This window comes from Pseudopipra pipra, chromosome 13 (genome assembly GCF_036250125.1).
Source record: "Pseudopipra pipra isolate bDixPip1 chromosome 13, bDixPip1.hap1, whole genome shotgun sequence".
In the NCBI taxonomy this organism is placed as follows: Eukaryota; Metazoa; Chordata; class Aves; order Passeriformes; family Pipridae; genus Pseudopipra; species Pseudopipra pipra.
In genome coordinates, this window is record NC_087561.1 from 8,327,981 (window position 1) to 8,343,395 (window position 15,415).

At 38.1% G+C, this 15,415-nt stretch overlaps 1 protein-coding gene across 6 annotated transcripts in view; it reads right to left on the bottom strand.

The window, feature by feature from the left end:
* The window catches only part of STAG2 (STAG2 cohesin complex component), a 71,113-nt gene that overhangs the window by 36,739 nt on the left and 18,959 nt on the right, over positions 1-15,415 (bottom strand). For all 6 annotated transcript variants that reach the window (XM_064669869.1, XM_064669865.1, XM_064669867.1 and 3 more), the window contains exon 2: positions 124-268. In XM_064669869.1, the coding sequence (XP_064525939.1) occupies positions 124-167 (44 nt within the window). In that variant the 5' untranslated portion in view covers positions 168-268. The remainder of the gene's footprint in view (positions 1-123; positions 269-15,415) is intronic.

Consider the following 15,415-nt stretch of genomic DNA (forward strand, 5'->3'; position numbering starts at 1 on the left):
TAGAAAAAAAATCTCGAACTCTATCTGTCATTTTGTTTCCTTGTTTCCAAAAGAAAGTAAACAATAACATTAAAAAGACACAGTAGATTTACAAAAGAAACCGCAAATTCTTAAAACACTTACTGAAGGAGAGTAAAATCAGTTGGTATTTCTGGAGCTGCTATCATTTCTTTATCATCTTCTGGAACACCACTGTATTAGAAAGATATTCAAAAAGCAGTCTGAAGTGCAAGCTTACTTTTCTTTCTTCCTTTGTAGTGGGCAACTTCTAGAATAAAATTCAAAAAAATACAGTGAAAATTACTCCAAATATGAAGGCATAAAAAAGTTGGAAACACAGAAAATGTAGATCACACCATCCTCTGTTTCCAACCAAGCTTCTTCCCGTTTACAGATTTTTTGACTCCTCCCATGATCCCACTACAAAGTACCCCCACAAATGGTAAAAGCATCACAGTAAAAACAGAAACATTTGTAAAATGAACAAACCCAACAACAACAACTACGATTTTCTGAATAGGATGAGCAAACTAGAATGGTTTTCACTAACACCTTTCAAGTAACAGCTCTACTTTCTAAATCTATACTAGATTTAAGTTTGACCTGTAACACCATGCACAGCAGAGCCCAGACTTCAGAACACTGTGGTATTTCTGGCTGACCAAACCAAAACCAGTGTGTGTACATTTAAGGACACTATAGGTACCAACTTCATATCTCCAATTTGCAAACTTCTACGTCACTTTCCATAAATATAAGCTCATAAAACAAGTTCTTATAAACAGATGTTTCACAACTCCATGCCTTTCAAAGCTGATAAACCAGTCTTAACAACAGTTTTAACAATTAAAGCAATTCGCCAAGATTTTAGAATATCAAGGAAGATAATACTATCCACATGGTATAAAGGAAAACATCAGAAACACCCATGGTGTTTTAACTAAAGATTGTGAAATACTTGCTTTAAACTTAATAATAGTATTGTCACCTATTCACAAATTTTGTTATTTCTATTATTTCCCTATTTTTTAAACGGGAAAAAAACTCCCTAGATACTTTAAATGCAACAATCCAGGCTGAAGTTTTCTGTGTCACTTGGCTACCCCAGGCTAACTTTTACACAGTGAAATTAAGAAAGCATGATGTTCAGGTATTTTAAAGACAGAATACTAAAGAGGAAAACCTTCAGAGTCAGTCTGCTGACTCTACAGCTTGCTGGAGTGATTAGGTATTTGAGGGAATGATTTAATTTTGGCATGCTAAGCACATGTTGCTCAATGTCTGGTAGCTGTGCTTCAGAGGCTGCATTTCAATCGTGTGTACACAGAGGCCGGATGGCTTCTTCCTGCAAGTGCTGATTCCGAATGCTAGGGGCCACTGTAGCTTCCAGAATTTAGAGCTGAGAGAAACCATAACCCTGAACTTAGCAGGTTGTCTTTCTTCACATTTCCCACAATTACATAAAAGCAGAGAACCAGAGTGGAAATAAATAGTGGCAAAAAGAGGGGAGGTTCAAGAAAGGCTGATGAATCTCAAGGTAGTCTGCAACTACCAAAGCATGTTCCATCCAAAACATCACTGCTGCTGAAGGGCAGCAACCCTTGCCATTCCATTCCTCCCTTCCCTAAAACCACATGGGCATATGACCAGTGCATTCCATTTCCACTCCCTGTAGCAAACCATGAGTCCCAGGCAGGGTGACAGCCCTGCCCAGCCATTACCTCTGCCATTGGGTATCACCCAATTCAATCCCCACTAAAATGGGCAAAATACACCTCAAGTATTTTTCCCCTTGATTCTCAAGTTAAACTGGTTCAACAGCAGATATCCAGAGCCAAGGCACAGGAAACACCAGACTGCATAGCCACAAGCAAGGGAGGGAAGGGTAAAACTCCCTTCTTTGGTGGCGAGGAGCTATATTATACCATCCAGGCTGCCTGTGAAACTGTACACTCAGATAGTAACATATCAAAATCCTCTACACCTTGGAGTTTTAAAATTTATTTTTAATATATTTTTTTTAATATTTACTTTGATTCCAGTCAGCAACTCAAACTTGGAAAAAAGGCACACTTCAGTGCCTGGGTTACCAGGGTGGCACCTGCTCAGGTGTACAGGGAGGGGGAAACAAAAAAGAAAAATGAAAACAAAAAAAGTATACAGCCACACAATCACACCAGTCCTTTTTGAAGCATGCTTGTGATTCAGTCCCAGTGCAAAGCAAGGATGCAAACTTCAAAAACCACACTGCCCAGTTTCAAGTTCAACCTATCAATGTGGTGTTGTTTGATTTTTTTCTAGTTTACATTCTTCAATGTTGAGAAGCAATACATCTACCAAAGTGACAATCAGGATGCTTACATGCAAACTGATTCCCTTTATGAAAGTCAAACTTCCTATTTTACCAAATTTTGCAAAAATCTCAAAATTCTTACAACCACAGAAAGACCTTAAAGAAAAAAATGAAACAAAACTATGAAAAAAAATGAGTACACGATTAAAGTACATATTCTCTACATCAAACAAGCCAAATAAATCCCTTAACAAAACAAGCTGGCTGCCCTTCACACCAACTTGAACTTCTTGTAAGAACTGTTCTTCTAAGTACAGACCACAAAACATGGGAGAAAACATGGCAGTTTGGTCAGAATCACCTCATAAAACAGAAAAGAAATAGGAAGTTCTTGCTAGATGCTGAAGTGTTAAACTACTGAGATTCACATTTCAAGAACTGTTTTTCTTGAAGAAGAAACTTGGCCCTGGTGAGTGCAACTATATACTGGTATTATGGAAAACAGCTACAGATGAACACCTGCAACTGTGTATGAGGTAAGACTGAAAGGGATCTCCAGCGTCCAGCTCAAGCTCCAGCAATGATTAAAAAAAAAAAAACAAACAACTTGCATTTGTCCTAGAAAAGGATAATGTTACAAGATTTACACACATCCAGAATGAGACATGGATTTTCAATGCTCAACCAGCAGTGCCCTCAGGAGCAGTGGCCAAGAGAAGCTGCCCAAGGAAGAACACATTTGCTTTGTTCCTATCAGCAAAGTTTCCCTCAATACTTCCTGGCATCCAGAAATAACTTAGGGATTTTTTCAGCCAGAGTGTTTGCCCATATACTTCATAACACCTTCTTTTTTCCATTATTATTTCCAATTACTTTTTGAGCTCAATATTCAGCAGGGATCATCTTCCACACAAGAACTCCCACAGCCAAACTCCATACTATGAAGAGTCATGTTCTTTGCCTTGAATTTATCACTTTCCAATTTTAATTCAAAAGAGTGACATTGGTCATTCTCCATTATCCTTCATGTCACTATCATTCATTCATTCATTCCAGCCTTCTGGAAATCCAAGATTACTGCCAGCCATGTCTTCCTCATGCACACACTGGATGACTCATTCCAAGCACCTGGTGGTTCCGGAAGCCAGTAAGAAAGGAAAACAGTCCATGCAACCATCCTATCAGAACTTTTAAAATATATCAAGTTCATCACAGTGAAGTCTGAAAAAGTGAAATTCTTGCAGATACCATTTCATTCCATGGAAGTCTGCATTATCCATTAAATACGCTCTAATAAGCAGATTACTTTAAGAACTTAAATCTAAACTGAAGTGCATCGTAAAAATCAGCTCTTCAGTTTCTTTTCTTTTTTGGCATGTTCACAGAATTCCAACTTTAATTTTCCCAAGGAGATACTCTCAAGCCTGCGAAAACTTTCTGAAGTCACTCAACTTTGTGAAATCATAATTAAATTATTAACTATAAAAAGAAAATGTATCCTGCTGAAGGATCACAAGGTGGAGCTCTAGCCTAAAGCTAACTGAAGAAACTCAAAAAGACAGGTCATCCAGAGGTTGACCTAGTTATTTCTCTGCAATAAACTTTATAACATATTCCTAAGACTGCAATAATACTGTAGCATATTTGCTTTACCTTTATATTTAGATTACATTAAGACACCAGAGGATTCCTGCATCTTTTCTGAAATAAAGACATATACATGTTTGATTCCAGTTACTCTTCCAAAGATGGAAATACACACACAGCTGCTGTAGTATGACTAGTCTCAGTATTTAGCTTTCAAAACCAGCAGAACAATTATAATAGCAGAAATAGTGTCTCCCTTTATTATACCTTGCTATTTAAAACTGCTAACAAAACATTAATGAACTCAAAAAACAACTAGAAAAACAGGAGTAGTCCAGTCACACTAATCATACATAATGCTTCCAACTGTAAATGTAGGAGGGGTTTCTATTTAAAATAATTTGACTGTTAAAAGCAAGAGCTAAGCATGACACAATATCAAGGCCCTAAATGTATCTTCACTGAAAAAAGATTTACACCTTAAAGGTTATTAATCCCTATCACATGAATAATTAATTTAGGTATGGTTGTGATTAACTGAAATACACTGGCCAAATGTTGAGTCTGCCAAAAGCTGACAGAATTCACCAGCACAATTCACACAACAACACATGTGCTGTGATCAGCAGTTGCTGAGGGCTACCTGTCCTCTCACAATTCCTGTTACATGCACAGACAGCCTAAACATACATTAATATAGTTCATTGAGCAGCCTTTTTTGAAAGAATATACCTAAATACATATATACACACATACAAAAAATATAAAGAATCACAAGATCAGTCCCAGATGCCTGTGTTTCATCCACTTGTGTAAATGCAGGAACTCCAGTGTTATTTAACAAGCTCACAGTGAGGTTTCACGTAGGTGGGGTTTGATTTGGGGGCGTTCCCTACATAGGCACTCTTTTTTTTTTGTTGCTGTTGCTTGGCATCTATTATCTGGAAGTTTTATAAGAAAAATCAGTAAAGCAGTTACCATTTTTTTGTGAGGGCAGAAATGCAAAGCTAAAAAGAATGGCTACATGGCCAGAACAAAGATTTTGGTAATGCAGGATTGGCTGTTCAGAGATGTATTGATTTTTTCCCTGTAACTCAATTAATCACCTGTAAAATCAAGGACCTCACTTGATTCAGAATATTAGAACTTCTAAAACTATGATGTTGAAGCGTGTGGCTAAAGTTCACCTCTGAATTATTTATCTATCCATGAATGAGAGATGCTGATGCTTCAGGACCAATTATGCAGCAGCAACAGTTAAAATGCAAGTCAAATAAAATAAAGGATCAGAAATATGTCCAATATTTTCCCTTAACTATTTTAGAAGAGAAAGCTATTATGAGCTACATCATGCCCCTCACTCCTTTTCTGAGAGACCAGAATATTTGGTTGATAAAATAAAGTTTGGTTGTCTGGGGGTTTTTCCCCAAAACAAGTCTGCTTCTTCATTTGCCTTTTGCATCCATCTTTATAAATGGATTTTTAAGTGAGATTTTGAGCAACTGCACGACACGCAAATTTCCATGCAGGCCTGAAAGAGTGTGTTATTTCTACTAGTATTACACAACCTAATATTTCAGCTGCTAACCAGCTTTAAAGCAATTTGCAATTTGAGAAAAAATACAGAAACCATACTTCAAGCAGAAATCTAATGTAACTCTACTTTAACCATATCAGCAGTTCTGATCACATTAAGATTGTGTAATCAAGACTAAACTGAACAATAATGCAATTAATACCTTTAGGTCTGACTATTTTTGTACTGTTTGCTTAACAAATGAGACTTGTAATTCCTTTACAGGAAGACCTGAACTAGACACCATCAATCTACATTCTTCCCTGCCTACCAACACAGACATGGTTGATACACACAATAACAGCCCATGGTGCCAAAGCCACTGAACAGCTAACATGCCAAAGAACCTACATGACCAAATTCATACAGCTCTTAATATTTTCAGTCTCTTTCTTCACTTTTTTTCCTTTAAATTTCCAGCTCCTACACCCCCTCCACACCACCATCTCTCCATCTTTCAAAAAAATAAAAAAAGCCATGTTATGGTGGTTGTTGACTTTATGCCATCACTACCATTTTTTCCCTTGGCTGCTCTTTATTCATTTTTTTGAATGTTTGTTCTTTAGTTCCTGCAACAAGCCTGCTGGATAACTGGGAAAAAACCATCTCAGAACATGCTTTTCCAACACTGTGGGCTGTTACTGAAAGCATTAGTCCTCCTTCCCACTCCCTAAACACACAGGAAAGTTCCTGCTTCTTGGAGCACTCGAACCAGCAGCAAGCAAATCATAAAAACAAAACCATTTCCTACCCCCATGGCTCTCCACTGATCAGCCAACTGAGTCAACTCCACAAGTGGCTGCATGTGGGACCAGGGGCAGCTGGACTCTACCCCTTCACAGCAAAGCCAATGAGGAGCTTTGCCAAGGTCAGGCATCACCAACAGTGGCACCACACACACCCAAGGCAAGGGGCAAACTGGAGTCCTTGCATGGCTCCTGCTTGTATTCCTACCCTTCCCTTGAGAGGAGCCACTGCCAAGAGCCTGCTGTTCTGTGGGGCCAAGCAGGCAGTAAGACCCCAATGACCCACCTGATCCCCTGCTGCACTTGCCACCTGTGGAGGGCAGAGGTGGCCCTGCAGACCAGCACCTCGCCTGGGACCCACGCAGTGCAGAGACAGCACATTCTGCCTCTAATTCAGCAGGCACCTGCTCAGTCTTAGCTGTCTCCTCAAAGCACTCCTTTTTCACATCGTTTCCTACATGTTCATTATGCAGCAGACAGCACATGTACCTACATCACCACTCCCTTCTCTCCAGCCTCGAGCCCAAAGCCTGGCTGACAGCGATGGGGACCACAATCGAGACAGCCCGGAACAGCCACACACATGGAAACACAGGTCCCAGAGGTAACACACACACCAGCCAACACAAAGTAAAATTTGTTTTCACAGGGTAATGCTGTGAAAGCAAAATCTTAAACAGGCTTTATTGCAGGGGGAGTGAAACAAAAAAAAAATTTAATGGCATATAAAAAAAAAAAAATCAGTCTAAAGCCTAAAGTGAACATCAAGACTTTATCCCAAGTTTAGAGACTCAGAAAGTGAACAATATACAAGAACCTTTGTACCACCCTAATAACTCTGCCAACCTCAACTTCACCATCAAATAATCCTCCTCTCATTAAAAATATTTTTTGACTTTTGCTGCTTTTATTAAATACGTGGAACAACTACTACAGAAGGAAAAGAGATTGCTACCGTGCTTCAGAGTCATAGAATTATTCACTAAAGTACCATTAATAACAGCAGTATCTTTAATGAAGTAAGTTAAACACTATTTTGAAATATAAGTACACTGTTACACTTGAGTCCTATGAGGTTTCTATACTGGTATCTAGCAATTTACACTGTCCAGTAAAATGTGAGTTTAAAACACCTGAAACAAGCATTACAAAATACTTAAAGATTATTAAACTGTAATTAAACCATACAATAAATGCAATCATTACTCTTATTAAAGGGGAAAATGCCTATATTACTCTCTAACAATCCTGCCCAACAGTATTCCTGAGCTTTGCTAAAATGCACCTGAAATTCCCACACATCTTTAAAGTGGTTTGGTTTTAGATGTCTTAAAAAGCAGAAAGGTAAGGTAACAAAAGTAGAAGTTACACCTCATTGTGTCTGTCACATCTTTCCTTGCCAAAGCAGAGATTGCTTCCAGATGTTGTAGTCTGACTGCGTGGAAAATGAGGCTCTTAGGAAGAATAAAAGCCAAGTCAGATGACAACCAAGACTTTAAAAAAAATAAATAAATGGGGCAAAAAGGTGGGGGGAAAAAAGCCACCTAGCCACTTATGTCTACTTAAACAAGTTGAAAAAGGAGTAGTACTACATTTATGATACAAGGCAAGCATACCTTGCAGCTGCCTAAATGCCCTAAATTTCCAAACTACAGTAGAGATCAATATGCCCCTTTGCACACACCTCAAAATCTTGGCTCTTGAACAGCCAGGAATGAAGACATCCACACTGTCCACAGCAAGCAGGTAACCTGCTACACAGTAAATCCTCAAGCAGAATTAGCATTGTTGAAATGTGCAGCCAACAGCGATGAATTACTTCAGGACACACAGCAGAGGCAGAGTTTTCCAACCAACAAGGCATCCCCCACCCAGTCCTATTTTTTGTTCTTCCACTGATAAACGTGAGTCTGCAAGTTGCCTCACTTTAGAGGAGTCTCACAGCTTCCCCTCCTACCACACGGATTTTCTCCTTAGGAAAGTCCAGGTCACTAGGGATTTGTGCAGAAAACTTTGGGCATTTCTAAGATCAACTGCATTTGATTATAAATTCTGGAAGAGGGACTACACAGTACTTACTGCAATAGCTTCAGCTGCTGCTCTAAGATACAGTCAGTATTAGATGGCTGAAATAAAGGAAAACCCCATAAAATAAAACTAATGAAGAGTGAGAAGTCAAATGTCTCAAGCACATCTCCCAGTCAGGTTGTATCAGTCCTTGGAAGAGCCCCCTGTACCCCCCCGCACAGTGATCTGATCCGAAGCCCTCCAAGATCAGAGGGCAAAAAGAGACCAGCTCAGTTCTATGTTTTGTCTGCTGAGATTCACTGAGATTTATTAACTTAAGATTCACACTACATAAAAATGGTTGAACTGGTTCCAGACAATAACCAAAAGAGACTAAACCCACCACAGCAACAAACAGAAAAGATTATGAGTCAAACTGTGTTAAGTCTTACCAACCTCCAAAATAACTTAAAAAAAAAAAAAAAAAAGAGGGGGGGTGGTCATGGTAAGAATGCTTCACTCAATTCCATCCTGCTTTGTCCTGCCACTCCAGTCCAGCTTTTTTCCTAACAGGCCCGGAGTGCAGCAAGGGCATCACTCCTGGTATTCCCTTGGGCCACCTGCAGGAATGCAGCTGCTCTGCACCCAGGCAGGGTGCTCTCATCCCTCCCGGTAGGATCACTGCTGCACTGACAGCACAGCAGCAGCACTGCCAACTCCCAGTTACAGGGAGGTCCAAAGACTGCCATTCCCGTGGTGTAAACAGTCAAGACAATCATCCCTCCTTCCCAGGCCCAGCTGAAATCTATGCCATCCAAAAGGAAAAGGAGTATTTAAGAAAAGAGGAATAAATACTGTGCCGCATCCAAACCAAGCAGTGTGACAGCTAAGACCTAAGCCTTTCATAAGTGGATTATGGCTCTTTCAACAATCAATCTAAATAATCATCCTTAAAAATAAAATTCAAGCAAACTACTCATGTATGCAAAAGTTGGCTTCGCTTCTAAAACAGAATAAAGATAACTTTTTAATGAAAGATAACAAGGTTTTTATCTCTGCAATTCTGCCAACCTCAGAACATCTGTGCTCCATACATCCTCAGTCATAGCTTAAACATTTTTTAATACCCAACATTTTGTTCTTGTTCTCCCTCATAACATTTGGGCTAAAATCCCAATTGGTTTGTTCAGAGATTTGCAGCACTGAATACTAATTTCATATGAACCAGCAGTTGTGATGTGCATGGATGGCTTTCCCACACACAATTCAGAGAACTGAATATATCCACAATGAAGAATGCTAATAATCCATTAATGAATTCATTAATGGATGAAAAAAAATACATATTGTCATCACCAAGTCTAAAAATGACCCTCTCCTTTTTCTTTATTCATCCTAAAACAGCATCCTCTTAAAATAGTTTTGTGGGAGAGATGACTGATGCTGAAGCTTCATGTATGGAGACCTACAGTTAACTACTGACATTCATTAAACATGCAGAGGAAAGCAGCCTGGCCATTTGCATATGTCCTAAGAACATTGCAAAAGATACTGGCAGTATTCAAATCAATAATTTTTTTCAACTCTGTTATTGCTTACTTGTGGCAGGTAATAAATTATGCCAGCTGGGAGAACTGCAACAAACCAGGCCTGCTTTATGAAAGCTAACATGAAGAAAACTTATAAAAACAAGGTTTTTTAGAGACCAATCTCATTCTACTAAGTAAGCTGACAAATACCGAGCAAGTCTTGATGTGTGTAAAATACTCCGAAGCAAAGGTTAGTGAGACTTGTCCTTTTGAAGTTATCCTCCTTTGTAAGTGCCTCAAATACTGTACTTTAGGCACCACAGGGACACAAGAGCATCCCCTCCACACAGATCTAAAATGCACAAGTACAGCTGGTTAAATAAACCAAAATTAAACCCTAATTTTTTTCATTTAATCTAAAAAGAAAAAAAAAAATCAAAAAACCTGTCCCCTTACATGTTTGCTCTTGAGTAAATTCATCATGTAAATAAATCTAGTAGCTCCCTCCTCTTTCAAAAGACAGTTATAGCCTATAGGTAAATTTAAATTCTGCTGAAAATTTACTGGTAACATTATGCAAGTATCACAATTTGTAGTAAATATTTTATTTGAGCAATGTTCAATACACTGAAAATATTAAAACTACAACTATCAAACTTACAAGCTCAGCAACAGAGTAGAAGCTGTTGAGATAAGGTAGTTACTTTCAGCCTCTTTTTCCTGTATTTTCTTTTTAAAAGAAAAAAAAAACCAGGAGCAGTAGTGCCAGATGTCTCTTAAACAAGCTACATGTGCTACCATTTCTCCCCCTTCCCCCACTCCAAGTGAGGCATTCTGGAATGGGGGGTACCCTATAGCCCAGGGAGCTGAATTCCCAACTGCTCCACACTCTTGGAGGCACATGGAACTCACAGCATTTTTCCAGCACTAGGAGGTACCAATCCCCTCCCAATGCCCTCACCTCCAGCACATGGAACAAGTCTCGCATGCTAAATATTGTGTTTGACTTTCTCCTTTTTCTTCCTCCCAGCTGAAACAAAAATGCCATCTTGGGCATAAGGTAAGTAATCAAGCTCTTGTTTCTACCCACAAACAAAAAAACTATCATTTTTTAGCCATCATAGTTTACTCACTCCTTTAATACAAGGAATACCAAGAAACACTTTTGTCTGCTGAAGTTAGTTGGCAAGTAGGTACAAAATGTAAAACATCATCACACAGCAGTGTTGACTGTATTTACAGCAGCTACATTTTAATTCATACAGCAGTTTAACACTCATGATTTTGTGTATGAAACTCAGATACATTTAGTGCAAACACCTCAAAAAAACCCAAAAGCACCCCCACGCCCCCCAACAACAAAGAGAACAAGTTTTCCTATTTCATATGCTCTGTCTCACAGTCAGATCTATTAATGGCACTCATCTGCAGTGACAATTAAAGCTAATACTCTGCACTTGCAAACAGGGAGCATTGATGGGCTGACAAACCCCATTTTGCTGAATTTCATGGCATGGGTGGTAACCTCTGACAGAGGGATGGAAGAGTCGATTGCCACGGCAGAAATCACCAAAGGACAATTAACAAACCCAGAGTTGTCCCACAATTGCATGGGAAAATGCTTTAGTCACTACAGTTTCAGCTTCTAATTTATTATCAGAACTGGATCATCTTCTTGTGGTTTTCAGTCCATGATCATATTTGCCTTATCAGTCTGCAATTACCTCTAATTATTAAAACAAGAATTGCTAGAATGCAAGTGCTGTATCTGTCACCATGTCTTCCCCAACAACTGCTGTGTTTTTTTAATTAACTACATCCTTACTCTTAGCACAGGTTTCTCTTCTGTACTAACTACTCATCTCCCACCTTCCCAACACTCATATCAGAAATGGGTAACTCAGCAGGTGAGAACACAACATACATGGAGAGAGTTTTTCAGTCCTACTTTAGTTTCTCTGACATCTCTCATTAAATAATAATTCCAAGTATTTTGAAGGGTTGGACAGAAGAGGGATTATTTAAAACAGGCAATACCTCTTTCAGATTGCTTTGATCTTTCCACTCCATTTTATGTTGTGCAATGATGCAATGCTAAAATAAGTCAATACACTTTCTCTAAACACACATTTAATTTTCTGAAATGGATATTCAATCTTGTTGACTCCCCCATAGTAGGTTATTCAGTTCTTCCAGATACTCACTCAAGAGCAGTGTTTCTTTGACTTAATTAGTCAGCCATCAATTACATAATTATTTATTACTCCTGTGTTGAACTCTGCAGACTCTGCTCTTATGCCTAACAGATTTTGTTCTCAAATTACTTTTATCAGTAGTTTGTAATGACCATTCAGGATTCTAACATCAAGTCATAACACCTAATGACAAATAAAAACTTTTTAACCTGGTATGATACTGCAAAATCATTTACTGTTTTACTTACAGCAAGTTCACAGCTCCTGAAACCATGATTTATTTTTCAAAAAATTCAATTACATGCAGTTTGTAATCACGGGGTTGGCTATACATTATGGGAAAAGGGAAGAGACTTAAAATTAGGTAACTGGATTAGGATTCATGCATGTTTAAGATACCCTTACACAAAAAAATAACCCAGTATGTCTAAGTATCATCAAGTAGCAGATTTTTCCGAGTCCTCATTTTAATGCCCCAGGCACCAATTTCATAAGAACACTGGATGAACAACAAGCTACGTTACAGTAATCTCTCTGCATTACTAATGCAAACTGCCAACTTTGTGTTTTTACTCAAAAAGTCACAAAATGTTTAGAATTGCTCTGGCCATAAATCAGCAGTATAGAACTCTCATGCTGTTGTACCACTAATCAGGATTACAAGTATAATACCTGGAGTTGTTTCAACTCAAATGGAATTCCTATACAGGCATGCCACTGGAAGTTAACATCACCTGACAAAACAGCTACACATGATGTTTAGTTACAATAACACAGTGCTTCAACTGAAATATATTTGCCATCTTTCCTTTAGTTTGCCCACATATAACGAAGTGTAATTACTTTTAATGTTTCAGAGTACAGTTTAATTGCTCACCTAACATATATTAAAACACTCACTGTTTTGGTCATGATCTATTACACAACTGTCAAAACATCAGTTACTAGTCAATCAATTGATCTGAAGAAGTAATGACACCAATCCTCCTGAAACAACTTGGCACTCTCAAACGCCAATAATCAAAGGGGTTACATCCTTCCAAGATTTCTTTTTCTTCCTATTTCACCATCATTGACTGTTGCTTTCACATGGACATCATATTAAGGAGAGTTTCTCCATTAATAAAATATTCTATTTTGAGTAAGTCTCCTACCCCTCACAATACAGGTGCCGAGGCCATTGATACATTTACCTGATTCTCTGCCACTTCACAAACTCAAAAGGTGAAATTAATATTCCATTCAGAGGATGCTTTTTTGGCATCAGACTGCCTTGGTCTTGAAACAATATAAAACAATTTTCAGCACAAGTTAGGGAAAGAGGTAATAACATTCAATCCAATTGTTAGACAAGAACATTTTTATCTGAGTGTAAATCAGGTCTGGCGGTTGTTCAGCTTGACCTCCACTTACTATAATCTTGCCCTAGGGTATGAAAATCCTAGATCATTAAATGCTACAAATTTAGTCTTGCAAGCAACCTAAAATGAACCTGCAATCAGAGCCACAGTTTTCAACTGCTGTTAAGAGTTGGAGACAATAGCGATAACAGATAACACAATGTTAAATTGGAATTTTTGTTCATCTGTGTTTGGGGGTTTTTTGTGTATTTTTAAGAAAAACAACTAGTATCTCTATCCTTAGCATGTGATTTTTTATTTTAGGGTGTTTTTGAGATTAAGGGAAAGTAACTACCCTTTAAATTCAGAGGTCAAGAGAAAAACAATTCACTGGGTTTTTAAATTTTTATAGAGAGATTTCAGTCAGAAGTTTTTCTGAGGAAAGATGGGTTAATATAAAGCTGCCCACTTCTTTCAGTTATGAGAAAGATTTTTAAATGCCAGCTTTCCTACAACTCTCTAGACAGTCAACAGACATTTTAGGAACTGCTACCAATTCATTACTGTGAAACAGATGCCTGCCAAAAAAATTAATTACAGAACATAAATTTTATTACTATGTGAATTAACTTAAGACTTTATATGCTAAGTGTAAAAACTACTCCAGAACCACAGACCCTGGTATTAAACACAGTCCACTAAGAAAACAAGGCAGAAGAGAACAACAACCAGAAAGGTGTGTGAGCACTTCTTGCAGCTGATCAAGCACGATGCACTTGCTAAGCCACAAACTAGTAAAATTCCTCTTCTGCAGGGAAGGAACAAAGGTAAAAGAACTGCAGCCCAGCAGAGAGGGAGCCAGACAGCAGCACCAAACCTTTCCAAAGGTCAGCGAAGACTGATGAGGGCCCACGGAACAGGCAGTAATGAGCTACTCCTGAACTTCACTTAGGTGGGAAGGAAAGGTCCAAGAACACAGCTGGAGCATTCCAAGGACTAAAGCAAAGAATAGCAAAGTCACAGCTGTTCAACAGCAAAATAAAATCACAGCACAGGAACACCATCTGAAAAATGAAAAAACCTGTAGCAAGAATTAGAGATATCACTCAATTTACAGAGCTCTGATCAGGTCTCCAAGGCAATTAACTCCAATTAACATCCATGTATATTAATAAAAATAAGAAAGCATAGTAAGCGCTAAAAATTATTTATCAAGTCTTAGTACTGAATTCACACAGTAAACATACTACCAGTGACAAGCTCTAAATAAGCCTTTTCACCCTCTGAAGTGATACAGAAAAATAGTACTCCATCAAAATTGTTGTTCACACAGCTTTCTCACAAATAAATGCATAAAGCTTTAAACACCTAGGATATAATTAAGGAAATAATTCTGGTATTTTATGAGGACTACCAAAAAAGCCAATCCACAAAGGACATCTTACCCATTGAGGCCTAACAGAATATCCTCAGGTTTCTCTATGGCATACACAAATACACATCTCTTCTTCCCAAGCAAAGTAACCCAATGCCATTCTCTCTCAGACCATATAATGATGTTATTAACTGTATGGTGATTACAGACAACCAAGATACATTCTGCAGCAATGAAGGTTTAATTATTCTTTACATTACAGTGTTTCTATATTTAATTCTGTATTACAGCCCAACCTGAATACACAATTTTAGAATTGCAATAACAGTCCCCTCAACTCCCCTCAAAAGAACATTTAATGGAGAAAATTAAAGTTGTTTCAGCTGATACATGAAACACTGTGCAGTATAAATTGAAAATTTTAACAATATCAACATATCTTCACCTGACTTGCCAAGAATCAATTGCCTTAATTTAAATAGGAGCAAAAACATCAAATTTGCAGAGAAAAAGACAACTGTCCAGCACTATTTCCAGAAGCAGATACCAAAATATTTTCACTTCCTCTAATAACCCTGAAGAAAATGAAGTGCTCATCAAGCAATTCACTTTACAGACAAGGCAAAACCTTGAACACATGTGGCAATTTCCAGCTCAAGAAATCTCCCAAGTATTTGCTGGACTGCAATATTTACAACCCTCAAGCACTAGCATAAAATGATGCTATTAAATGTTTCTCCTTCACTAAAACAATCTTCTTGTTCAAA